We start from the raw sequence: 25,797 nt of genomic DNA, 5'->3' as shown, positions 1-25,797 counted from the left end.
AGCAGCTGGTTCCCCCCTCCCTTCCAACTACTTTGCATATGTTGCTTACAATGGACAGGATCACACTAGGATTGCGGGCACACACATTTGTGGCAAGGTGTGAAAGCAACCTACTGGCAATACAGTACAGCTGATGCTCAGTGGAGGTTACGTTCAGTGGAGAGCAAAAAGCCAAAATTGCATATAGTCAAAAACACTCTCTCTGCAGCTCCAAATGTTCTTCCAAGGTGACTGCAATGGCAGGTGGGATTGCCAACATTTTATTTCCTGGATCCCCGGCCCTGCCTTTTTTAAAAAAATTTATGTTTTTTGGCCAAGTGCACAAAGCTGAATTCACACATTAAATGTGTTTAACACTCTGGCCAGTAGCTTGCCAACAGTATGCATTACTTTTGCAGTGTACAAGGGGACAGGAGCTTACAATCTTAAAATTTGAAGAGGAAAACAACAGAAGGGTAAATACAGGATTACCACCCCCTCCAGCTGTTATTCATACTTTGCTTGGTCACAGTTTTAGTTGCAGCAGGGCTAGGAAATAAAGCCAAAGGCCTAATAAGAAAGGTAGGTCCTGAGGGGTTGAAATAATTGCAAGAGCATCGTGTACACCTGGAATTCCAACACTCGCATCACTGCAAACACTCCCTTCATTTATCCTGGATTAAGGCACTTGGATTTCAGGCCCCACACACAAATTGCACTATGGCAGAGATAGCTATGGCCTATGTCTGAATATTCTTTTTTCCCCTGGCACTTACCGTATTTTCACTCCATAAGACGCACCTGACTATAAAACACACCTAGTTTTTAGAGGAGGAAAGGGGGAAAGCCCTGGGTTTTTTGGGATCAGCTCACAGTCATGCAGCTTCTTTTGCAAAAGGGAAAAGCCCCCTTTTTACAGGATCAGCTCAAGGTTGTTGAGCTTACTTTGCAAAGGGGGGAAATCCTGTTTTTATGGGGTTCAACTCACAGTTCTGCAGCTTCTTTAGGAAAGGAAAGGGAGCCGTTTCTACAGTTTCCAGACAGATAATCTAATCAGCCAGTCACATGTTGCTGGGGAAACAAACGGCCTCCGTCTGCAGAACATTCAACAATGGAGGCCTGGGCAAGGGGCCGGAAAGTGAGCCAGCGATCGACCACACATTCGCTCCATAAGACGCACAGACATTTCCCCTTACTTTTTAGGAGGAAAAAAGTGCGTCTAATGGAGCGAAAAATACAGTAAATCCTACCTCTCCTCCATTATGGAACCCAAGGTGCCAACATGTCACTAACGCTCAGGTGGTCCTGACCAGACCCACTCAGCTTCAGCAAGTTGGTTAAAGCTGCATTGAGACCAAACCCTGGGACCATGAACTGAACTCTCTTATGGTACCTGAGCCAGGTCAGTCAGAGTATTAGCTGCACTGAGGCCTCTGAAATTTAAGGAAGCATACTGTCAGGGAACTGCCATCAGAGGCGAGAGGAGAGGTAAGACGCTCCAATTATGCAGGGGAGGGAACTAGCAAGGAGAGAGAGAAAGCTTCCGCTGGGGAAGGAAATCCCGGGGACACCAGGGAGAAAGGGGAGGCTGAGAGTACTGCGGAGGGAAGGCTCCGAGACTCTTCCAGTGAAATCAGCGGAGAGAGCACAGGACCTCCGCTTGGCACGCCCACGCTGCGCAGAAAGCTTCCGCGCAGAGAATCTAGGAGGAGACTTGGAGTCAAGGAATTTTTATGTTGGAGGAAGTTTAGGAAACGCCCACTGACGGATTCTGCCAGTGACTGAGACAGTCGCGTTGTAAGGGCTGTCAAACCAGGGAAAGGTTTAGCTATACAACCAGCTTGGAGCAGTTTGCAGTTTACGCACAAGCAACCCCAATTCCCACCACACATACCTTTCCAAAAACCCTTCCAAAATTAAGCCAGATACCACACACGGTTAAAAACACATTTTTATTATAAGATAAGAACCCTTTAAGGAACCCCCAATTCTGTGGCCACAAAAACAAGAGAAAACTTTTAAAAGAGGTAACTGAGGTATAACAGGGTGCTTAACGTGTAAATTCTTAAAAACCTTCCCCACTGGAATGTTATTGGATACAGATGGGGGGAAATGGACTCATTAACATTGCACCCCTAAGAGCAGATACATTAACATATAAAATTCAAATGTCCAGTTACCAGCATCAGGTGTGGTCTAGTAATGATTATATCACTTCTATACTTGCACACAAAACAGTTCAATTGCATCTTTTATTCCCATTAGCAGCTTTTCCTAAGCAGCAGCAATGAATAGAATTCCAAATGAGGGAAAGCCATCTCTTGTAAGTTCTACTGAGGTTAAGGAGCCATGCCTTAACATTTCAGCTTCTTATAACAAAGACAGCAAAATATATTGAAATGGAACTTTTTTAAAAAAACCAAAAACCCACTCAGGTAGCAAGGTTAAGAGCATCCCTAGAGGAAGCTGTCCAGGAAGCGTTCTAAAAGGTCACCCTGAAGCTCATCTTTCACAGACACTTCAGTTTGGCAAGCTGTGTTTTGGCAGCTCCTCTTACTTTGCCAGAGCTGTGGAGGAGAAGCTGGCCTAGAAGGAAGAGACCAAAATAATAAATGAATAAATACACATGCGGTTATTGTATGCCCATTCTTCCTTGTGTGTAGGCTGTTCAAATCCCAAAATTCCCTTCCTATTTATGGACAAGAGGGCATTATTTGTTTGTTTATTTTTTAAGCTGATTTTTATTTAATTTGCCACCAAAAAAAAATCTAACATTGACATTTTGATAATGGCAATCATGCCTTCCATCCCTGTAGACAAACTATAGAAACAGAGGCAAGTGTCCTCTCTGTCATATTCATTCATTCATTCATTCATTCATTCATTCATGCATGCATGCATGCATGCATTCATAAATACACTCCAGTTGCAGTTACTATGTCCAATCCTATCAGCTATTGATGTAAGCAACAAACAGGCATGGGTCAACAACGCACAGGAGGTTTCTTTTAGCAATACAGAAAGGCTCAGTTGTTGCATAAGGCAAGGCAGGGCTAGGACAGTGTTGGGAAATTCAGTGTGCCTGGAAGGTCATCCCCAAGTCTGGACTGGATCTCCATCAGCCCCCCCCCCCCGCTGCCTGATTAGACCAGGAGCAACGATGGCCTTACCAGTCATCTGGGAGGAGCGGCTGTTGCATGCACATGGTGGGGCTGGTTGGGTTTGAAGCAAGGTGTTTTCTTCTTAAGACCTGCACTGGGCTGCAACAAGGAGTGATCATGACCTTTGGATAAGGGGTACAGGTGGGTTTGTTCCAGGTCCTTTGTTTGAACAAATGCTCGTCTGTGGTCAAGGAAAGAAAAAGGGTTACAAAGCAGAAAGCTAAGAATGTCAAGACAAGCCCTGAGGGATCAGACCAAAGGTCCATCAAATTTAATACATCATCATTATTATCAAGTACTGCAATCTTTTTCCAGCACCAGATGGCCAGATGGCACCAAACCAAACTTTGTGGTCCCATGGAGCAGTTTCCCATTTCTGCAGCTTTTAGACATCAAGACCTATGAGCCTATGCCAGCAACACTCTGTAGCATAACTCTGCAAAATGCAAGACCATTAGCATTGTGGGATGAAAAAGTGGGACACACATTGAATAAACAAGCAAACACACAAGACAATAATACTTTTGGAGACCTCCGAAGACAGGGACAGACAGGATTTCTATGCATTTCTGCCTTTACATATGTACTTCAGAAAACACAGGCGTAACCACAGTAGAACACACCTGCCATGTGTTTTGAAGCTATACTAGAGGTGGAGACAATTACCTTGCACCCCTCTGGCAGCCACTGGGGCAGAAAGCCTTCGGGTAGGATCTCTCACATCAAATCCTGGCCACGAAGACAAGAATCCTTGCTGCAAGAATAGGGCCTTGCGTTGCTCAAACTGCTTCCTCTGCCAAGGAGAAGAAAAGAAGACAGATTATTATCTATTTCCAGAATTCTACCAATCTCTCAGTCATCTTGAGAACACTCAGAACTTCTCCTTCCATGGGCCAAAGCTCAGTGAGATGATCAACTTGTGGTTGAGCTATACTGCTTAAGATTCTAGGAGCTCACAATAATCCTCTGTCATATTCATTCATTCATTCATTCATTCACTCACACTCACACACAACCTCCAAACAAAAAACTAGATGTTCAAGAGAAGGGTCCCAGTCTAGCCTTTTCCCTGACATGCCAGACTATGAGAAGGCAATTTGACTTTATGTTTGTTCCTGTGGAAATAAAAGGTAAAGGTACCTCTGACTGTTAGGTCCAGTCGTGGATGACTTTGGGGTTGCGGCGCTCATCTCGCACTATAGGCCGAGGGAGCCGGCGTTTGCCCGCAGACAACCAGAGCAGCACATGGAAACGCCATTTACCTTCCCGCCAGAGCAGTACCTATTTATCTACTTGCACTTTGACGTGCTTTCGAACTGCTAGGTGGGCAGGAGCTGGGACCGAACAACAGGAGCTCACCCTGTTGCGGGGATTCCAACCACTGACCTTCGGGTCGGCAAGCCCTAGGCGCTGTGTATAAACTTGAGGTTTAAGAAGATGAATCTATCAGGGATGAGGAACCTTTGGGCCCTCCAAATGTTGCTGGACTACAACTCCCATCATCCCTGACCACTGACTGATGGGATTCAGAGCCCAACAACATATAGAAGGCCCACATCTGCCCTACCCTGTTTCATCATTCTCAAGGAGGCATTGCTGCTGCTTGTTGAAAATGTATAAAGGTGGTAACTTGGCTTCAGGTCTTCAGGAAAGTAGCTGCCTACCTCCCACCCCAGCCGAATGGCCGCTTCTGTGAAGTTTTTCCGCTCTACTTCAAATGCTTGTTTCTGCTCCTCAAACCTATTCTGTTCTTCTTGCAGCAGCTGCTGTTCCTCCAGAAAATAAGATCCCTTCAGGTGAGCTGGGAGCTCTGAACTGGAAGCAGCAGTCAATTGCTCCTGAAAGGAGGAGACATGTCACTTTGGGTGGGAAAATGAAATGAAGAAACAACAGATTTTTTTCTCTGTCATCCACCATTACGGGGAAACATCTTGTACCCAACCCCATGTTAGCCCTGCTGCCAATGCTACCAATCCAAAATGTCAAGCATAAAGTGCTGGCCTTCTTTCTTATGAGCAGCGAGACAAATATTTGCTTAAAACTGGGGGGGGGACCATTATATGGAACTTGCCGAACTGACCGAGAGACTCCGAGACCAGAGAGAAGAGACAGTGGAAGAAGATTGGAAGAAGTTTAAGGAATATTTGAAAAAATATGTTAATATTTAAATATTGGAATAGCTTTGGAAGTGGATATAGGCTGTAGGGTTAGAAGTAGAAGATAGTGTGTTTTAAAATAGTATTATTTGTAAGTGATAAAATGTGAAGTTATTTTAAGTGTGATAAAAAAAAGATGCTTAGAAACTATGATATATGTAAACTGCTAAAGATGAAGTAAAATGAAAATCAGATAGGTGGGACTTGGGGAACCCACTTAACAATGTTTAGAAAAATAAGGATATGACAAGAATTTGTTTGTATTGCTTGTCTTTTCTGTTTGTGTTCTTTATTTGTGTTATAAAATGAATAAAAAATTTTTGGGGGAAAAGCAATTGGGGGAAAAACCACCCCTCCCATCACAGAAAGTTGGGCCCAATGTGTGTGAAATATAGCATTTATGGAACGCTTAACTCACTTATCAGAGGGTAATAAGAGGAATACCAAGGAAAGATGGGTTTGACTCTCGATTTATATCATTTATTAACAAGAGTAGAGTAATCTCCCTTCCATGTGGATGACTGAATGCAAGAGTTAACACCTGTACATGTATTTGTCTTGGAAGACAACATGTTTGGTAATTGATTTTTTAAAAAAATTATTCAGTAAAGTCTGTAAACAAATAAACGAGCCATCCTTTCCGATTACAGAGCTTTCCGCCAAGGGGAGTAGGAACAGAACACGTCTCCATTACAAACTTGCATTGGTTCTGCCCCAATTTTAACAGCCATGCGTTTCCCAGTAACTGAGTCCTGGAAACCACAGTTTGGTGCTGGTAATTCTACGGTCAGAACTATGGTTCTCATTGTTCCTTGCAAGAAGGCAAGACTACCAACCAGTTTGTGGTGCTACATGATTCAGCCAGTAGAGGGAACTAAAAGGCTGAACTAACAAGGGATGAAACTTCACAAGCACCTGCTGCTGATGTCGTGTGGGGTTCAGCCATATAAAGTCTGCAAACAGCAGCCTGTAAGTACAAGTCATAGACCTTTTCCCACAGCCCAATTATTTGTGCACCAACTCACAGAAAGAACCCTGCTCTTCCATCACACTTGCTGCAATTCCATGTGTACTCAGTCGCCTGTCCTGATGAATTCAATACTTTAGGATGAATTCCAGTTACCTTAGAGTACTTCCAACTTCCTCTTCCAAAAGGAGATCCCCCTACTTCAGCCCAAGCAAACTCTCTAATGCTCTGTATGCAGCTTCCCCCCTTCCAGTGGACATTTGGCACCTGCTTGCTGGCCTCGGTCCAGTATATCTGAAGGAGCGTCTCCACCCCCATCGTTCTGCCCGGACACTGAGGTCCAGTGCCGAGGGCCTTCTGGCGGTTCCCTCGCTGTGAGAAGCCAAGTTACAGGGAACCAGGCAGAGAGCCTTCTCGGTGGTGGCACCCGCCCTGTGGAACGCCCTCCCACCAGATGTCAAAGAGAGAAACAACTACCAGACTTTTAGAAGACATCTGAAGGCAGCCCTGTTTAGGGAAGCTTTTAATGTTGAATAGACTATTGTATTTTAATATTCTGTTGGGAGCCGCCCAGAGTGGCTGGGAAAACCCAGCCAGATGGGCAGGGTATAAATAAATAAATTATATTATTATATTATTATTATTATTATTGATCTTAGTTTGTGCAGCCAGAGCATCTGGGCAGGATAACTGGAGATGTGGTGCCAGCTACATGCACACTTAATCCCTGCCCATCCTGACTATTGAAAGTGTCAATTTCAGAAGGTTCTGCTGGCCATGATCATTGGCTGCTGTCCACAAGTTGTGCAATATCTATATGAAACTGCAAGGAAGCACCCAGGAGTTTGGAGCTCAGTATGTTTTTGACATCACGCTCTATTTTTTCTTTCCACTTCATGGAAAAGCTGCATAGAGGTTCTGAACTGAGCCCTAGAGGCAGCAGTAGACTTCTTGTGGCCAATGTGAAGCTTAATCCAGACAGGACAGAGGTGTTCCTGGTTAGCAGAGCTGACTCAGAAGTGTGTAACTGATTTTTGATGGGGTAGCTTTCCACTTGAAAATAGGTGTTCCCATCTGGGGGTTCTTCTGGACTTTGCTAACACCTTAGATGCTTATGTATCAGCACCAACTATGCCCATTCCTTGAGGCTGCACATTTGGCTAGGGTGGCATGCACTTAAATTGCATCCCATCTGGATTCCTGCAACAGGGCTGCCTTTGAGGAGAGTCCTTGGAAATTTCAACTGATTCAGAATATCGCAGCCAGGCTGTTTATAGAAAATGTGGCTTCTTTAATTCAAATACCTACGCTTGCAACATATGAACACAGTAGGGGACCCCTGACCATTAGGTCCAGTCATGGCCGACTCTGGGGTTGCGGCGTTCATCTTGCTTTATTGGCCGAGGGAGCCAGCATACAACTTCCGGGTCATGTGGCCAGCATAACTAAGCCGCTTCTGGCGAACCAGAGCAGCGCAGGGAAACGCCGTTTAGCTTCCCACCGGAGTGGTACCTATTTATCTACTTGCACTTTGACGTTCTTTCGAACTGCTAGGTTGGCAGGAGCAGGGACCGAGCAACGGGAGGTCACCCCGTCGTGGGGATTCGAACCGCCGACCTTCTGATCGGCAAGTCCTCGGCTCTGTGGTTTAACCCACAGCACCACTCGCGTCCAGTACTAAGCCATAAATCCTGGTTTATAAAACCATACTGTGCACAAGCTAAGCGTTGGTGCATGCAGCTTAAGCCCTCCCACTTCGCACAACTGTCTAAACAAACCACAAAGCGGATGGCTCGGTGTTATGTCTGAACCCAGGATTGTGGTTTGTTTCACTGCAACAAACTATGGCTTTAGGCAGGCTAGCAATCAAAGCTTGCTAGGGCGGAACAAACTACGGTCCTAGGTTCAGGCACAAAGCTAAACTATCTTTTTCTGGTGTGTTTTCCAGCTTGCACCAAAGAAAGAGGGAAGTGAGAGTGCCCAATACAATTTAGTGAGCCAAGGGTGATGGCTTAGAGGTTTAGGGCTTAGAACCGTGTGTTTCAACAGCTACAGGCTTCCAATTTGTTTCCAGGCACAGTTCAAAGTGCTGGGATTGACTTTATGGCTTGGGCCCAGGATAATGGAAGGACTGCCTTCTCCAGCATGAACTGTCTCCCTACTGAGACCCACCTACATGTCCCAAAGCCCCCAGAAATATGCCTATTTAGAACTAGGGTGCTCTCGGGTATGCGTCAGCAGCGAGTTGAAGGCTCTGACACAGCTTTAAACTGTAGTCATTGACATGTCATCTATCAATCTCCTGGTTCTTCTCAGTGCAACATGTGTATTTTTGCACGGTGCACACTTGTAGTTCACAAGAGCCTTGTGCCTTGCAGCAATAGCAAATACTGTACTGGGACCTTTGTGTGTGTATTCTGCTCAAATGCACAAGGAATCCAGTTATTATTGGAGAGCCTCAGTTTTCAAGTTTCTAGACCTTATGGGGTTTTTTTTTGGAAGAGCTTTAAAACTGTGTGAGAAATGCCTAAAGTTACTGGATAAAGCTTCAGGCGTAGTGGGCTTGCTTTAATGCCCATAGCTGAAGCAGGCGCCCCACCATGCTAGGGCAGGTGCTGAGTACAAACAGCCCTTCCTATGGCTACCTAAAGCAGGGACAGCTTCTGGTGATGGGGACACATTGACTCACGCACATTTATAACGTATATGTTATTTTTGGTAGCCATCCTGAGATCTAAGGGGTATAGGACTGAAAGAGGCACTGGCAGGACTGAGCGGAGCGCAAAAATAGGACTCTCACCCCCCCCCCCAGGCTGGCTGTCCCCACAGCTCAGTTCTGTGGAAGGAGGAACACATGCTGTCTTAACAGAAAGGAATATTCCTGAAGATATTCAAGAGGCAGACCTCTTACAAGGTGCAGCAAAGCAGTGGGTTTCATTTTGAGTACTATTAGACAGGCAGCAGACTGGGAAGCACCAGGAAATTCTACGGTTAATTTCAGCAGGACTTGTGTAGGAGAGGTTTCTGCTGGTTTGTGTACCAAGCCAGAGAGAGGTGTCATTTGGATTCTGCCCCAGGGGTAGGCAAACTAAGGCCCGGGGACCGGATGCAGCCCAATCGCCTTCTTAATCCAGCCTGCGGATGGTCCGGGAATCAGCGTGTTTTTTCATGGGTAGAATGTGCTCTTTTATTTAAAATGCATCTCTGGGTTATTTGTGGGGACTGCTTGGTGTTTTTACATGAGTAGAATGTGTGCTGTTATTTAAAATGCATCTCTGGGTTATTTGTGGGGCATAGAAATTCGTTCTTTTTTTTTTCTTTTCCAAAATATAGTCCAGCCCCCCACAAGGTCTGAGGGACAGTGGACCGGCCCCCTGCTGAAAAAGGTTGCTGACCCTTGGACCTAAAATCTGGTGTGCCACCTGCAGAGGGCAGACAGGAGAGCCTGGAGAAGGGCCAAAATTGTCCAAATCTTTCCTTTACCTGGAAACATTGTTGCTGCAATGCAATCAGCACTCTGCTCTCCTCAATTTCTCCCTTTAGCTTCATGATTTCCTTCTCGTGATCCGTCACGCTGATTACAGGGTCTTGCCCACCTCCCTCGGATACGCAGGAATCAGCAGCATAGACAGCTGTGGAGGGAAAGGTAAAGCAGGAATGTGTCTTTATGGAGCCCAACATTTCAGCACTAGGGGGCTCAGAGAAGGAAGCTACAAGAGGGACACAGATTTTGGAACATTCGAACTCAGGACTTCCAACGCATCAGCTTGCCTGGTTGGTCCAAAAATGTAAAAAATAATTTCAAGCTTCAAGCTGCACTTAAAGAGATTTCAGGATCAGTGTGGTTTGGTGAAGAGAGTTGAAAAGCTAGACTCCACTGCAAGACGGGAATAAACTGATCTACCTCACAGAGTTGTTGTAAAGTTCTTAAAGTACCTTGCGTATTTTTAAAGCTGAAAACCGGATCAGTTCGTTATTGTATGCAATATTTCTAAAGATAACAGTGTACATACAAACACACCCTTCCAGGTGGTGTAAGTGTCTTAAGGCAATCTGATAGGTCAGAGCAGCTTCACCTGTTGCGTTCCTAACATAACATGCCTTTGCTTTATAAACATCACTGCTAAGGAAGGCTGCATTCTAGTGCTAACAATGCACCAAGTTTTGATATAAGCAAGTGCCCTTGTTGCCAGTAAACTTTCCTGAGCAAAAGGAAGATTACGGCTCTTGTTGCTTTTGAATTAGAAGAAGAAGAAGAGTTTGGATTTGATATCCCGCCTTTCACTCCCCTTCAAGAGTCTCAAAGCGGCTAACATTCTCCTTTCCCTTCCTCCCCCACAACAAACACTCTGTGAGGTGAGTGGGGCTGAGAGACTTCAGAGAAGTGTGACTGGCCCAAGGTCACCCAATTAGCTCTAGCCAGAATCAAAGCTAAACAAAACACTACAAAAAATGTCAGCCAGACCACCTTTGTTGGTTCTTTTTGAGCTGATGACGACTTCTGGCTTTTCAATTCAGGCAAAAGGGGGCTTGCCCACACCACAAGAGAACAAGGCCGAGTAACCAAGCTTTCATTCTGCTATGCATGCAAGGTTCCATGCTGTGTTTTACTGCTGCTAAGGTCTTGCACATGTCATCCCTGAATTGAACAACATTAAGAACCAACATAAGCCAACATAGGAACTGGGTGAGACATGCAATCAAATGTTGTAGTGTGGATTTCAGCCAGCTTCTCTCCCCACACCCATTATGGAAGCAAAAAAGACCTTGCCCTGTGTAATCCCAGCATTTGACATACAGAGAAGTTGATGTATGCAGAGGAACCATTATAGCTGCTATCCACCAGGAATGTGCGCAATCCTTTTGGAATCTCATCCAATCTATGTCCATGACCAGTGCCAGATTTACGTATAAGTTAAACAAGCTATAGCTTAGGGCCCCACTCTCTTGGGGACCCCAAAAAAATTTAAAGGGAAAAAAACTGGATATACATTTCCAAAATATAAGTTCAACAATTAACGTATTTTTTGCTCTATAAGACTCACTTTTTCCTTCCTAAAAAGTAAGGGGAAATGTGTGTGCGTCTTATGGAGTGAATGCAGGCTGCGCAGCTATCCCAGAAGCCAGAACAGCAAGAGGGGTTGCTGCTTTCACTGCGCAGTGATCCCTCTTGCTATTCTGGATTCTGAGATTCAGAATATTTTTTTCTTGTTTTCCTCCTCCAAAAACTAGGTGCGTCTTGTGGTCTGGTGCATCTTATAGATTGAAAAATATGATACTTTAATAAAATACATGTTTTGTTATGTGCAAATGGCTTTAGATACCTATTAGGACCATAAATGACCATATAGCATATATTCAACACAAAAAAGAGCAGCAATTTGTTGTTGACAAAGGACAGCTGGACATATGAAGGGCCCCATTACCTTCAGTAGCTTAGGGCCTCATCAAACCTAAATCTGGCCCTGCTTGCGACCATCACCGGTGCCTCTTTTCCCAGGGAATTTCCAGGGTAAGAATAATGTGATATGGGAGCCAAAAATCAGTGGAAAGAACTTGCAGCTTCCAAAACCATACCTTGACCCCCAAGGGTCTTGAGGCTGCTCTTCAGCCTGCTCCACTGCTCCTGGAAGGCCTTGTATGGGCAGCTTAGCTCTGCATCCTGGAGAAGAGAAAGCAGCAGCTCAGCACCAGAGGAGTCAGAGGACTAGCCATCAGAGAACTGGATCGCCCTCACGTCAAATGTCAAGGAGATAAGTAGATATACAACCTTCAAAAGACATCTGAAGGCAGCCCTATGTACGGTAATGTTCTGCTACATTTTTGTATTATGTTGGAAGCCACCCAGATTGGCTGGGTCAATCCAAACAGATAAAAAGGTAAAGGTAAAGGAACCCCTGACCATTAGGTACAGTTGTGGCCGACTCTGGAGTTGCGGCGCTCATCTCACTTTATTGGCCAAGGGAGCCGGCGTACAGCTTCGGGGTCATATGGCCAGCATGACTAAGCCGCTTCTGGCGAACCAGAGCGACACATGGGAACACCATTTACCTTCCCACCGGAGTGGTACCTATTTATCTACTTGCACTTTGATGTGCTTTTGAACTGCTAGGTTGGCAGGAGCAGGGACCGAGCAACGGGAGCTCACCCTGTCGCGGGGATTCGAACTGCCAACCTTCTGATCGACAAGCCCAAGAGGCTCTGTGGTTTAACCCACAGTGCCACCCGCGTCCCTCCAAACAGATAGGCGGGGTACAAATAATAAATTTATTATTATTAGGTGGTGGCGGCAACTGCCGCCAGCCAGGAGCCCCACAAAACTCTTACCCGGGCAGTGTCAGTTCCCAACAGCTGCTCCACATCTTGGCCGACTTGGCTCAGCAGCTGCTTCAGCTGGGCGTTCTCCAAAGCCAGGCCCTGCTCCCGCCGTTCCTGCTTGGCTAGCTGAGTGCGGTAGAGCTCTTCCTCCTTCCTGCCAGAAAGGAGAATCAAGAAATAATGGAAGATGGATACCGCCTTCCAAAGCCTACACCAGGCCCATGACTACCACCCCCTGTGATCTTCAACAGCTATCCACTGTTAGGATTCTTCTCCAGTGCTGCAGTCATGGGATTGTTTTTATCACATGACGGTGTATGTTTTCATTCCACGTTGTGGCAAATCATGGAGACAGGATGCGTTATTGTGTTTTTAATGTTTTGTTGGGTGCCGCCCAGAGTGGCTGGGGCAACCCAGTCAGATGGGTGACATATAAATATTATTACCACCCACCTTGCATAAGGCTGTGACCCACCAGCAAGTCCCAACACACCAGTGGAAGATCGGTGCACCAGATTAGTCAATCCATTTCTGCGTGCAGCTACTTCTTAAAGCCCCTGGGTCCTTAACAGACAGGTCCCTGTGACTCACCTGCCAAGAGTTTTCCCGGTTTTCCACGTTGCTCTCTTACCATCAACCCGGGGCAGGGTGTTGAGGACTTCAATTGCTAGAGACAGCAAGACTAGCCTGAGTAGGAGATCAATATTACACCATCTCTTTCCTTGCCCCCAGCCCCAGGACAGAACTTCCCTTCCCCAGACCCCACAGCCAGGTTCTTGGAGCCGAATCCAAATTGTGCTGGAGCAAGCAGCATACGGAGTCCTGCATTGCAGCGGTGGGTCTAGATGACCCTTGGGGTCCTTTCCAGCGCTACGATTCTATGATTCTATATGCTAACTTCTCCACTTTCCATTATTCGAGTTGCAAAAGGAATTTTTCAACACACCCAGATGAAGTTCTCTTGCCTCGAACTTCCACACTCCTCCACCTTGCTCCCTTGCCCACTTACTTCCTCTCTTGTCTTTCTTGTCAGTCACCAGCTGGCTCATCTTCTCCCTGAGTCGGAGTAGCTCTTGCTCCTTTCTTTTCATTTCGTGGCTGTGCTGGCTCTTCTGGTTGGCCAGCGCATTCAGGAGCTTGGCGATCTTTTCAGACAAATGCGGACTGCTATCAGCTAGCGACCCACCACAACTCCCTTCGTCTGACCCCGCTGAAAGTTCTGTGTTCTTAAGAAGTGTACACAGGAAGCAATCCCTAGACTTTCCCCTCCAATATATCACAGCTGGTCAACTTGTATTGCCTTTTATTCTATTCGCTCTCGCATACATGCCTGTAAAGGAGTTGCTAAATTGGCCACGGCAGCAGCCTGCTTAGCGGGGTAGCGCTGGCACTGTTTTTTAAATGTGTGCTTTAACATCATCAGCCACAAACCCATTGGGTGGAAAGAAGAGGTGGCCATGAAATATAAATGGGGTTGAAAAAATCTTAAGAGTGGTATTCAACTATGTTTACTCAGACTAGAGTATTCAACTAAGTAGACCCAACCAGGGCTTCTCTCTCCCCACCAAAATTGATGTAGGATTCAGAGAGCCAAACCATGTGTAGCAGGAGGAGAGGGCAGAGTGTTCCACCAGGCAAGCAGAAATGTGTGCACTGACGGTGTGATCTGCTTAGCGCTACGTTGAACCCCCTCCTGTAGAAATTAATGGATGTGACCTAATGGTACCAATTATTTTGATTGGCAAAGCAGAGGAGATGGGCAGAACCATCTAGGAATTATCTCAGTCATTGGGAATGTATGACTGAAGACTGTTGGTGACAGGAGAAAGACTGGATTATGATTATTATTATTAGTTGAATTTATATACCACCCTAAATCCGGGGGTCTCAGGGCAGTTCACAGAATAAAATCAAGATATAAAACCACAAAATATGTGATAAAAATAAAAACAACAACCCAATAGCCCCCTCCCAAAATACACATTTTAAAAGGGCATAGGATGTAAATCATATCAACCAAAGGCCTGGTTAAAAAGGTACGTTTTTGCCTGGCGCCTAAAGGTGTATACTGAAGGTGCCAGGAGAACTTCCCTGGGGAGAGCATTCCACAGATGGGGAGCCACTGCAGAGAAGGCCCTGTTCTCGTGTTGCCACCTTCTGGACCTCTCGAGGAGGAGGCACATGAAGGAAGGCCTCATAAGATGATCTTAGGGTCCAGGTAGGTTCACATGGAAAGAGGCGGTCCTTGAGGTATTGGGGTCCTGAGCCATTTTATGGCTTTGGAGAACCTTGGAACGCCTACACCCAATTTTGACCAACAGTGGAGCCTCCACTGGGGTTTATTATGTCCAAATTGCATTATTGTGATGCTCTTTTAAGCTGGCCTCCCTGTTCCCACCATAAGTCTCTTTTCCTGCTGCCAATTAATGAGAAGTGTCGCCAATTGGATTTTCCATCTCCACCAAAAGCCAAGGTTCATTCAGTCCTTTCCCCCCTCATTCCACTTACTTCATCCTTTTCTCCTTTCAGCATGCTGTTCAGTTGCTTGTTCTTGCTTTGAAGTTGCTGCTCCTTGCTCTGCACAGCCGCAATTTCCTGTTCACAAGCTTCCACCTGGTCCTGAAGTTTTTGGGGGGCAGGGTGGGAATAAGCAGGAGGTGTAAACAATTAAGGCAAGAAAGACCGCGTCTCTCTCCCTGCACCTCCCACCCCCAAAAGATAAAGCACCCCACTAATTATATTGCTGAACAGGGAAGGTATATGATGCATGGGTTAATAAGTCTGTAGGGAAGCAAGCAAATACCTATATAGGCCCAGTTCACACATAATGCTAAGCCAAACCGTGGCTAGGTGCAAATGAGCGGATTGTTTGATGTAGAACACACTAGCACATGTTCACAATTAAGTCCACTACTTTATATCACTGCAGCATGCTAGTCCTCTCCTCGTCCTGGCACCCTCCCCTTGAGAACCCCTAAAGATCAAGGAGAATAGATGATCATACAGCAGTTAACCCTGTATGATCTTTTTGCTGCTGCTTAGAGTAAACAGTGTTTAATTTACAACAGAGACAGCATGTTATTGCACTGCCCAATCCAGATAGTTGCTGTTCCAGTAAACTATTTAAGAGTTTCATTCTGTACAGAAAGTGTCCTTGAACGGGGACACTTTGATATAGCTTCTTCTGCCTCACCCATTTCTTAGTTGCCATTACACAGAAAAGTATTTTGAACTATTCATTATTCAGTGGAAGTTTTTTCCCCTTATCAATTGTGATTATTTTTTTTTGCTGCGCTCACAAAATTTCCTATGAGCTCATGATTAGTCCACAGAAAACCCAGAAGTTAAAAGGCACTGGTTATATAAGGTAAGACTTTGAACATTCCGAAGCGCTATCTCAGTAATTCTTACAGTAAACCTGAAAGGGAGGGCAATATTATCCCACACTGTGGATCAGTTGGTATAAATGAAGTTTCATAATCAAACAACGAGAGAGGATAAGGATCCAGGGATCACACTAAGGGTGGCCAAATTTTGCGCAGCTGCCATAAAACTCAGGGAACAAGCTGTGCTATTACAAAGACTAAGGCCTCAGATGCAAACTCTAGATAATATTTTAGAGACTAAGACCTAAACCACATTTCTAATGGCTGTCATATTCGTATTGTTTATTGTCATATTTGATTGCTAAATTCAAACTTAATTCTATTGTGTTTTATGTTAGCTTAGTACGGTATGTGAATCTCATCTGGGACCGTAATAAATTTTATTCATATTCAGTTTCAGTTTCATAATCAAACAATGTCCTTTATACTTTACTCAAACATAAATTTACTTGGATGCAATGTCACCACCTATCTAAATAAGCCAGCTTTCCCCTTAATGCATTGCCGGCACTGAAAAATGACTGATAAATCACTATTATTAAATAATCAATCAATCAATCAATCAATTGTTGTTGTTTTGTTGTTGTTATATACCATCTTATACAAGATGTGTACAACACAGGAGGCTCAATTCAACTAAACAAATGAGCTGGCAGGAGCCAGCGATTCCCCCTAATGCAATGGGGCTTCTCTCCCATATCCCAAACCGGCTCAGAAGAACCCCCAGAAAAGCATTGGAGGAGGGGAGGAGAGGGGAGATCACTCCTTCTGTCTTGGATGCTTTAGTTGAGATTTCTGCATTGCAGGGGGTTGGACTAGATGACCCTGGGGCCCTTCCAACTCTTACGATTCTACGAACATTGAATTCCTCTCAGGGCTCTTAGAGATACACACAGGACTCTTAGAGATGCACACCTAATACATAACTTACTCCCCTCCACACAAATTCAGGATCCCTCTGACAAATTGCGCCGCAAACTCCGTACAGTGGTGCCCCGCAAGACGAACGCCTCGGAAGATGAAAAACTCGCTAGACGAAGGAGTTTTTCGTTTTCTTAGCCGCTTCGCAAGGCGCATTTCCCTATGGGCTTGCTTCGCAAAACGAAGCTTGCCCCGCAAGCTTCGGGGATAGCGGGGAAGCGCAGCGCGTCTTCCCCGCTGTCCCCGGACCTCTTTTGAAGCAAGGGGCGGTGGGGAGAAGATCACTTCTCACTGTTGCCAGCCCCGCAATCTCCGGGGACAGAGGGGAAGGCGCGCGCGCCTTCCCCTCTCTCCCTGGACCCCTTTTGAACCAAGGGGCGGCAATGGGGAGAAGCGATTCTCCCCGCTGCCCCTTCCCTTGCTTTAAACAGGTCCGGGGACAGAGGGGAAGGCGCGCGGCGCTTCCCCTCTGTCCCCGGACGGTCTCCATAGGAACGCATTGATTGATTTTCAATGCATTCCTATGGGAAACCGTGCTTCGCAAGACGAAAAACTCGCAAGAAGAAAAAACTTGCGGAACGAATTAATTTCGTCTTGCGAGGCACCACTGTATATAGAACTAATGTGCTAGGGATGGACTCCAAGCAGGGAGGGAAATCAGGCAATGGAACCGGAAGGCTAGAAAGAAGTGTCTCTCACTCAAAAGAAAATAGAAGCTTCTGGTGATGGGGACAGACTGACTCATGCACATTTATAACGTATATGTTATTTTTGGTAGCCATCCTGAGATCTAAGGGGTATAGGACTGAAAGAGGCACTGGCAGGACTGAGCGGAGCGCAAAAATAGGACTCTCACCACCCCCCGCCCCCAGGCTGGCTGTCCCCACAGCTCAGTTCTGTGGAAGGAGGAACACATGCTGTCTTAACAGAATGGAGTATTTCTGAAGAAATTCAAGAGGCAGACCTCTTACAAGGTGCAGCAAAGCAGTGGATTTCATTTTGAATACAGTTTTACCTCGGGGTAACATACGCTTCAGGTTACATACGCTTCAGGTTACAGACTCTGCTAACCCAGAAATAGTACCTCGGGTTAAGAACTTTGCTTCAGGATGAGAACAGAAATCGCACGGCGGCAGAGCGGTGGCAGCAGGAGGCCCCATTAGCTAAAGTGGTGCTTCAGGTTAAGAACAGTTTCAGGTTAAGAACGGACCTCCGGAACGAATTAAGTACTTAACCCAAGGTACCACTGTACTATTAGACAGGCAGCAGACTGGAAAGCACCAGGAAATTCTACGGTTAATTTCAGCAGGACTTGTGTAGGAGAGGTTTCTGCTGGTTTGTGTACCAAGCCAGAGGGAGGTGTCATTTGGATTCTACCCCGGGGTAGGCAAACTAAGGCCCGGGGGCCGGATGCAGCCCAATTGCCTTCTCAATCCAGCTCGCAGATGGTCCGGGAATCAGCATGTTTTTACATGAGTAGAATGTGTGCTTTTATTTAAAATGCATCTCTGGGTTATTTGTGGGGCATAGGAATTCGTTCATATGTTTTTCCAAAATATAGTCCGGCCCCCCAAGGGACAGTGGACCAGCTCACGACTGAAAAAGGTTGCTGAACCCTGATCTACCCCGAGACACCCAAATGCAGAGATTGGACTTGAACAAGCTGAGATGCACTTATGGGATGAACAGAGTAAAAACCCAGGAGCTCTGACCTTGAGTTTTCCATGTCGTGACCTCAGATAGTCCAGTTCTCCAGCCCGTCGCCTTTCCTCTGCCTCCAGGTCACCCAGCTTGGCAGAGACACCTTGGTAGAGATTCAGCAGTCTGCAAGCACTGTTAACTAATGCCAGGAGGTCAAAGCCATGCTCAGCACCATCTCCAGAACCATCATCCTTATATAGCGCAGGGAGCCCCAGCATCACCAGTTCCTAGGTAGAGAAGGTAATTAAGGAGAGAAGAGTCACTAAAGGAGTCCAATGACTGTTTAACTGCAACTGCTTTTCTCCAGGTTCTGTCCACCTTACCATTAGGTACTCAGTTTCTCTCCCGGCTCATTGGTTAACTTGCTTTCACCATCTTCTTAACTAGTCCTTATACAGGTGCCTACCAGCACACCAGAAGTCTACCCTTCTGTGATCCCTTCGCAGGAGACAGATAGCTCATTATACAGCTCAGCTTTAATAGAAATTTTGATGCATCCTCAAAACTACCCAGCAATTAGAAATGTATACATCTAAATCATATAAGTGTTGGAAATGTAAAAAGAAAGAAGGTTCTTTTTATCATATGTGGTGGTCTTGTAGTAAGGTTAAAGATTACTGGGGAATGATATATAATGAATTGAAAAGGATGTTCAAAATAACCTTTGAAAAAAAAAAAAAAACACCAGAAGTTTTTCTTTTGGGAATTATAGAGACAGAACTACCTAAAATGTATAGAAACTTATTCATGTATGCTACTACAGTGGCAAAAATGTTACTTCCCCAAAAATAGAAAGAAGCAGAAGTCTCAGCAAAGGAAGAATGGATACAAAAACTTATGGAATATGCAGAAATGGCAAAACTTACTAGAAGAAAAAGAAATCAAGATAACATTTTTTTTTAAAAAAATGGTAATGGTTTATTACATTAATTATAAACAGATATGAAACTGCAGGTTATTACAATAATCCTGCCAATGTTTTTAAGAGTCTATATTTAAAGAAGATGAATAAATGAGCAAATTAAGTTAATCTGGATATGCAGAAGATATTAAAAACAAATTTGAGGAACCACAGAAAGAGGGGAAAGGAAGTCACGTTTTAAAATGTCAAAAGGATTGTAAAAATAGTGAAATGTATGAAATTAATGAAATGTATAAGCTTGAAAAGTACAAAATAAAAATACATAAAATGCAAACAAAAAGCAAAGACCCAACTACCCTGCAATTTGCACAGGAGCAGGTAAAACCTCTCAGTTGCTACACCTGCAGCTTGACGTTACCAAACTAGACAGCAGCAGTCAGCTGGAAAAGTAGATTCCTTCCCTGTAAAAGGATCTAGGAGTCTTGGTTGACCACAAACTTGACATGAGCCAACAGTGTGACGCGGCAGCTAAAAAAGCCAATGCAATTCTGGGCTGCATCAATAGGAGTATAGCATCTAGATCAAGGGAAGTAATAGTGCCACTGTATTCTGCTCTGGTCAGACCTCACCTGGAGTACTGTGTCCAGTTCTGGGCACCACAATTCAAGAAGGACACTGACAATCTGGAACGTGTCCAGAGGAGGGCAACCAAAATGGTCAAAGGCCGGGAAACGATGCCTTATGAGGAACGGCTAAGGGAGCTGGGCATGTTTAGCCTGGAGAAGAGGAGGTTAAGGGGTGATATGACAGCCATGTTCAAATATATAAAAGGATGTCACATAGAGGAGGGAGAAAGGTTGTTTTCTGCTGCTCCAGAGAAGCGGACACGGAGCAATGGATCCAAACTACAAGAAAGAAGATTCCACCTAAACATTAGGAAGAACTTCCTGACAGTAAGAGCTGTTTGACAGTGGAATTTGCTGCCAAGGAGTGTGGTGGAGTCTCCTACTTTGGAGGTCTTTAAGCAGAGGCTTGACAACCATATGTCAGGAGTGCTCTGATGGTGTTTCCTGCTTGGCAGGGGGTTGGACTCGATGGCCCTTGTGGTCTCTTCCAACTCTATGATTCTATGATTCTATGATTCTATTCTATGATTCTATGAAAAGGCTCAGTCCTGACCTGCACGCAGTGACTTTCCTGCCCAAGGCCATTGCTCACCTTGTTAAGGTAGGAGATGCAATGATCGACATTGTCACTCCAGCAGACGACATCGCCCAGGCCACCAAGGCCTCCCAGAAGCTCCCCAGAGTCAGGGTAACAGGCTGGGTTGGACCCATCAGCTGAAAAGAGGCCCATCTCAGAAGCATAGCTGAAGAACTGTGTGTCTGTGAGGAAGAGGACAAAGTAATAGCACAGGAAGATCCAGCGGGAAGACATAGGCAGACGGTGGAAGAGGGACCAAAAGATGCCTGAGCTGTAGGTGGGTTGAACACTAGCGTGATGGACCTCTGCGAATCCAAAGGACAGAGGAAGGTCTCTAGTGGCTTAAGTGTGGGAGTGAATGCTAAGCTGGCATTTTCATGCATGCATCTGCACCCGTGTTAGAAATTGAGATATGGAAGCCAGGAGCTAAATGGCACCTTAAGCTGAGGCTATGGGTGCAACAATGGAATGTCTAGGCATGCTTTTTTATAACAAGAATACAAAGCTGAAAATGAATGAACTGCAGCTAAAATATTATGTTCATTTTTCACATGGTCTAGTCCTTCCCCTGCCCACCCCCCTAATGTTCTTAAGAATATTCTTCTCCAGTCTTCAGAGAGTAGCTGGAAGTGGGGAGGCAGAAAATCCTTCCACTCTGCAGTTTTAATCTGAAATCCTAGGCACAGTACTGCGCCCAGAGCTCAGAATCTGCTTGCACTAATGAAATTCCCTGTCGCAAAATGCGTCTTAGAACAGTGGGAGTTTTGAACACACACACACACAGAGTTTCTTTACCCATATATTTGTGCACTCGGTAACATACTGGTACAATAACAAGATTGAATGTGAACCAGCCACTTAAAGACAGCCGTTTCAGTAGCACCAGTTGTATACTTGAATACACAGCCATATAGAGAAAACAAGCGCAGCTTTTTTTTGTGGGAACTGACTATAGGGTACAAGGCTGCAGAGATAAAACCCCACAGGTCCAGGAGTCAGGAGCCCTGCTCCACAAGGAAGAATCAGTCCAGGAGTAACAGTCCTAGAAAAGCAGAGTAGCTCTCCCACTAGCTATAGCACAGGCCATTTGGTGCCTCACTATCTCTCTTGCTGAGCCTAACTTACTTCACAGGGTTGTTGTGAGGATAAAAATGTGTCTCTTTGGATATAATAATATACACTGCTTCCTTAAGCCCCTTGGAGGAAGGATGAGATAGAAATGTAAGAAATCAATCAAACGAGCAAATGCTGGAAAAGTTAGAAACTCCGGCAAGCATCTCTAGCTAAGATGCCTTACCAAACGGTAACTGCACAGTTACCTGTGAATAGTTGTTCCCCTGGAGTATCTGGGGCAGCTGAGGCTTCCATTTTTTACCAGGGGTTCACTAGAAATCTAGAAAGAAACTAAGAGTTATTGTTGTTATTATGACACTCCTACAAGGTCCACAATGCAGCAGTGACACAGGAATCTGAGCGCTTCTACACCCAGCTATTCAACATGCATCTGGCTCTCTTACAAGAACTCACACATTAATTCTATTTTAATAATCACTACCAGTTGCTAGCAGATATAGATTCATTTTTTTACTTGCCAGTACTGAATTTACTTGCCAGGTGGATGACTGAGAAAACTGAATGTTCCTCTAGGTAACAGGGCCTCCCATTGCTTATGAACTGAACTTCTGGAGAGCTTCTGAATTTAGGTAAAAAGAAAAGGCACAACCTTGGTGGTCGTACACTTGTCCTGAAGCGTGTTTTTTGGGATTCAGAAAAGTGTGTAATTTCCCCCACACATTATTTTGCAATGCTTTTCCATCAGATTGCCTCGGAATAGCTCTGTCACACAGGTGGCTTCTGCAAATCCTGCCCTTTGCCCCATGCTTCTGTCAATTTAAGGCAGCCTTCGCCAAGCTGGTACCGTGCAGATGTTTGGGATGAGACAATTCTCAAATGCCCCTGCCCACTGGCTGACTGGGACTGATGGGAATCAGACTAAAACATCTGCATGGTAGCATGTTGGTGAAGGCTCATTTCAGGAATGCTGCCTGTTTCCTGGGACAGAAGGCCCGGAGTTTATCGGCATTTTAGGCCATACTATTAAGATTGCCTGCCAAACCATATTTTACTTGTCTACTCTGTAAGGATGCTAGCTGGTTTGCCACTGTAAACATGGCCCCACAGCATTCCTCAAAACTTGGGTCCCTGGCTGTTGTCATACTACAACTCCCATCATTCCTGACCACTGGTACTGCTAGCTAGGGATGATGGGAGTTGTAGTCCAGCAACAGCCAGGGATCCAGGTTTGAGAAACACTGCCAGAGTATTGAACGCATCCCTCCCAAATGTCCCACCCCACATTTGTAAACTTTTCTGGACATAGACCTAGCTATGCAGTTGCTACTTTGTAAAATGTACTCATTTTTTAAAATATTCAAATATTAATTAAGATGCCTGCACATCACCTTTTATTAATAATAAAAACACAAACAAGGCAAAACATACAGCTGCCTGACAAGCTTTTCTCATCTCTATGTGGGGAGAAAACTTGCCCTGCGGAATTTCTTCTTAAAAGGCACAGGCACCCTGCAAACCAGGCAGAAGTTGGCAACCTTCATAACCACCTTCCCTCAAGCTATGAACTTTACTTTAGTATTCAAATGGGAACCTGCATCATCCTTTAAAAAGCCAGCACTCAAATCTCCATGTTTAAAGGAGTTTCAGGCACCTATATTAGAGGCCAGCAAGCTTGTTTTTTTGACTCAAGCTAAGCCTGTTTCCCAGTGCAGAATAATTGCCACTGTTCTCCTACTTTAAGAATTATCTCTGTCACTTCCTGCACCCACCCAGACAGAAGGATACAGAGGCACTAATAATAATAATAATAATAGCAATAATAATAATAATAACAATGAACATATGGGAAAAGGTGTGGCTGATACTGCTAGGGAACAGGGCATGACGTCCATTTTCTCTCTCTCTTCCACACACCCCTCTAGCCCTTCAAACACACAACCACACACAGCATCCATAGTGTATAATAAAAAGCTATTCTTTTTTAAAAAGCAAAACAAAACTTGAAATCCCCCATAAACTTACCTCGTTGATAAAATGCCCACACATTCACACACTATTTTTTTATCTGCATTTTTTTATCTGCTCCTATTTTTTTATCTGTAAGCCGCCTTGAGTCCCTGGCAGGGGAAAAGGGTGGGTATATTATATAAAGGAACAATAGGACCACATTGAAGCCGCCAACCTCGCTAGCCTAACCCCCTGCAGAGTTGTGCAATATACGCTCAGCAGCCCTGCCGGCACCAGAGAAACCCCCCGACCCGCCGTCCCTGCAACCGCAAGTCTCACGCTCCTTACTAGCGCAGCGCAGACCCTGCAAGACTCGCCGGGAGCTGCAAGTCAATGGCTCCCCCCCCCCCTAAAGTTCCCGCCCCTGTTCCGCGAGACTCCCCATTGGATGGAACGGAGGGATCCCGTTCTGACGTCATGCAGTTTGCAGTTCCGATATGTTGAGGCTGGTTACTCGCAACAGCCTCAGAGTGAAAATAAAAAAATTCCTTCCAGTAGCACCTTAAAGACCAACAGAGTTAGTTCTTGGTATGAGCTTTTGTGTGCATGCACACTTCTTCAGATACACGTGTATCTGAAGAAGTGTGCATGCACACGAAAGCTCATACCAAGAACTAACTCTGTTGGTCTTTAAGGTGCTACTGGAAGGAATTTTTTTATTTTGACTATGGCAGACCAACACGGCTACCTATCTGTAACTGGAGCCTCAGAGTGAGGTATACTCCGTGCCGGATTTACGTATAAGCTAAACAAGCTGTAGCTTAGGGCCCCACTCTCGCCCCCCCCCCGAAAAAATTAAGGGGGACACACCTGGATGTACATTTCCGAAATGTTAGATAAAAAACAAATAAAATGAAACCTACATACAGCAAACAGTGTTTTGTGTTGTGTAGGCTCTTGTGAAGTTAGTAATGGGTCCCGCCTGCTAGCCTGCTCCCTAAAATATCACTGGTTTGCTCATTTCTATAGATAGTGTGTGCCTACATTCTAATTACTTTGATAAAATACATATTTTGTTATGTGCAAATGGCTTTAGATACCTATTAGGTCCATAAATTACCATATAGTATATATTCAACACAAAAAACAGTGGCAATTTGTTGTTGACAAAGGACAGCTGGACATATAAAGGGCCCCATTACCTTCAGTAGTTTAGGGCCTCATCAAACCTAAATCTGGCCCTGGGAAAGAGTGACACTTCTATAGTGAAGGGACCCCTGTCCATTAGGTCCAGTTGTGACCGACTCTGGGGTTGCAGCGCTCATCTCACTTTATTGGCCGAGGGAGCCGGCGTGCAGCTTCTGGGTCATGTGGCCAGCATGACTAAGCCACTTCTGGCGAACCAGAGCAGCACACAGAAATGCTGTTTACCTTCCCGCCGGAGCGGTACCTATTTATCTACTTGCACTTTGGCGTGCTTTCAAACTGCTAGGTTGGCAGGAGCAGGGACTGAGCAACGGGAGCTCACCCTGTCGTGGGGATTCGAACCACCAACCTTCTGATTGGCAAGCCCAAGAGGCTCAGTGATTTAACCCACAGCGCCACCCACATCCAGATACCAATTAGGTTCATAAATTACCATATAGCATATATTCAACACAAAAAACAACAATTTGTTGTTGACAAAGGACAGCTGGACATATAAAGGGCCCCATTACCTTCAGGAGTTGAGGGCCTCATCAAACCTAAATCTGGCCCTGGATATGATGCGGCTGAACATGGAGGTTCACTCAGCTATCACAGAATATTGGCAGCTCAAGGCAGTAGAGAGGTGGAGGGAGATTGTCACAGTCACTTTTGTGCATTTACAGATAGGTAGCCGTGTTGGTCTGCCATAGTCAAAATAAAAAAAAAATCCTTCCAGTAGCACCTTAAAGACCAACTAAGTTAGTTCTTGGTATGAGCTTTCGTGTGCATGCACACTTCTTCAGATACACTGAAACAGAAGTTGCCAGATCCTTCTATATAGTGAGAAGGTGGGGAGGGGTATTACTCAGAAGGGTGGTGGGAATAGGAGATTGGCAGATAGCTGAGTCGTCAACAGGCTCATCTCAGCTATCTG

At 45.2% G+C, this 25,797-nt stretch overlaps 1 protein-coding gene across 3 annotated transcripts; it reads right to left on the bottom strand.

The window, feature by feature from the left end:
- Positions 1-1,917: 1,917 nt before the first annotated feature.
- LOC309522253 (afadin- and alpha-actinin-binding protein-like) lies at positions 1,918-24,073 on the bottom strand. 3 transcript variants are annotated; one of them, XM_082205451.1, is made up of 14 exons: positions 24,024-24,073; positions 21,974-22,047; positions 20,670-20,836; positions 18,601-18,816; positions 15,090-15,200; positions 13,591-13,726; positions 13,173-13,248; positions 12,591-12,735; positions 11,841-11,925; positions 9,747-9,895; positions 4,805-4,978; positions 3,807-3,933; positions 3,150-3,321; positions 1,918-2,565 (listed from the first exon to the last, which is right to left on the bottom strand). In XM_082205451.1, exons 2-14 carry the CDS (start codon positions 22,020-22,022, stop codon positions 2,436-2,438), a joined length of 1,737 nt encoding a protein of 578 aa, XP_082061577.1. In that variant the 5' UTR covers positions 22,023-22,047; positions 24,024-24,073; the 3' UTR covers positions 1,918-2,435. The 3 variants fall into 3 exon arrangements, with proteins under 3 accessions (XP_082061577.1, XP_082061578.1, XP_082061579.1); XM_082205452.1 differs by lacking the exon at positions 24,024-24,073 and adding an exon at positions 23,949-23,985; XM_082205453.1 differs by lacking the exons at positions 20,670-20,836; positions 24,024-24,073 and having other exon boundaries at positions 21,974-22,044.
- Between the last annotated feature and the right edge of the window lie 1,724 nt (positions 24,074-25,797).

The sequence above is a fragment of the Podarcis vaucheri genome, assembly GCF_965113315.1.
Source record: "Podarcis vaucheri genome assembly, chromosome: 17".
Lineage (NCBI taxonomy): Eukaryota > Metazoa > Chordata > Lepidosauria > Squamata > Lacertidae > Podarcis > Podarcis vaucheri.
The sequence above is the reverse complement of the archived record's forward strand: the minus strand, read 5'-3'. Positions and strand labels throughout refer to the sequence as shown.

Excerpts from the sequence above, each read along its gene's own strand:
- LOC309522253 (XM_082205451.1), bottom strand. The coding sequence starts at position 22,022 with ATGGAAGCCTCAGCTGCCCCAGATACTCCAGGGGAACAACTATTCACA. Across the intron at positions 20,837-21,973 it reads AGGGGAACAACTATTCACAG|ACACACAGTTCTTCAGCTAT; the intron begins GTAACTGTGCAG and ends TCTTCCTCACAG. Across the intron at positions 15,201-18,600 it reads CACGACATGGAAAACTCAAG|GACCAGGTGGAAGCTTGTGA; the intron begins GTCAGAGCTCCT and ends CAAAAACTTCAG.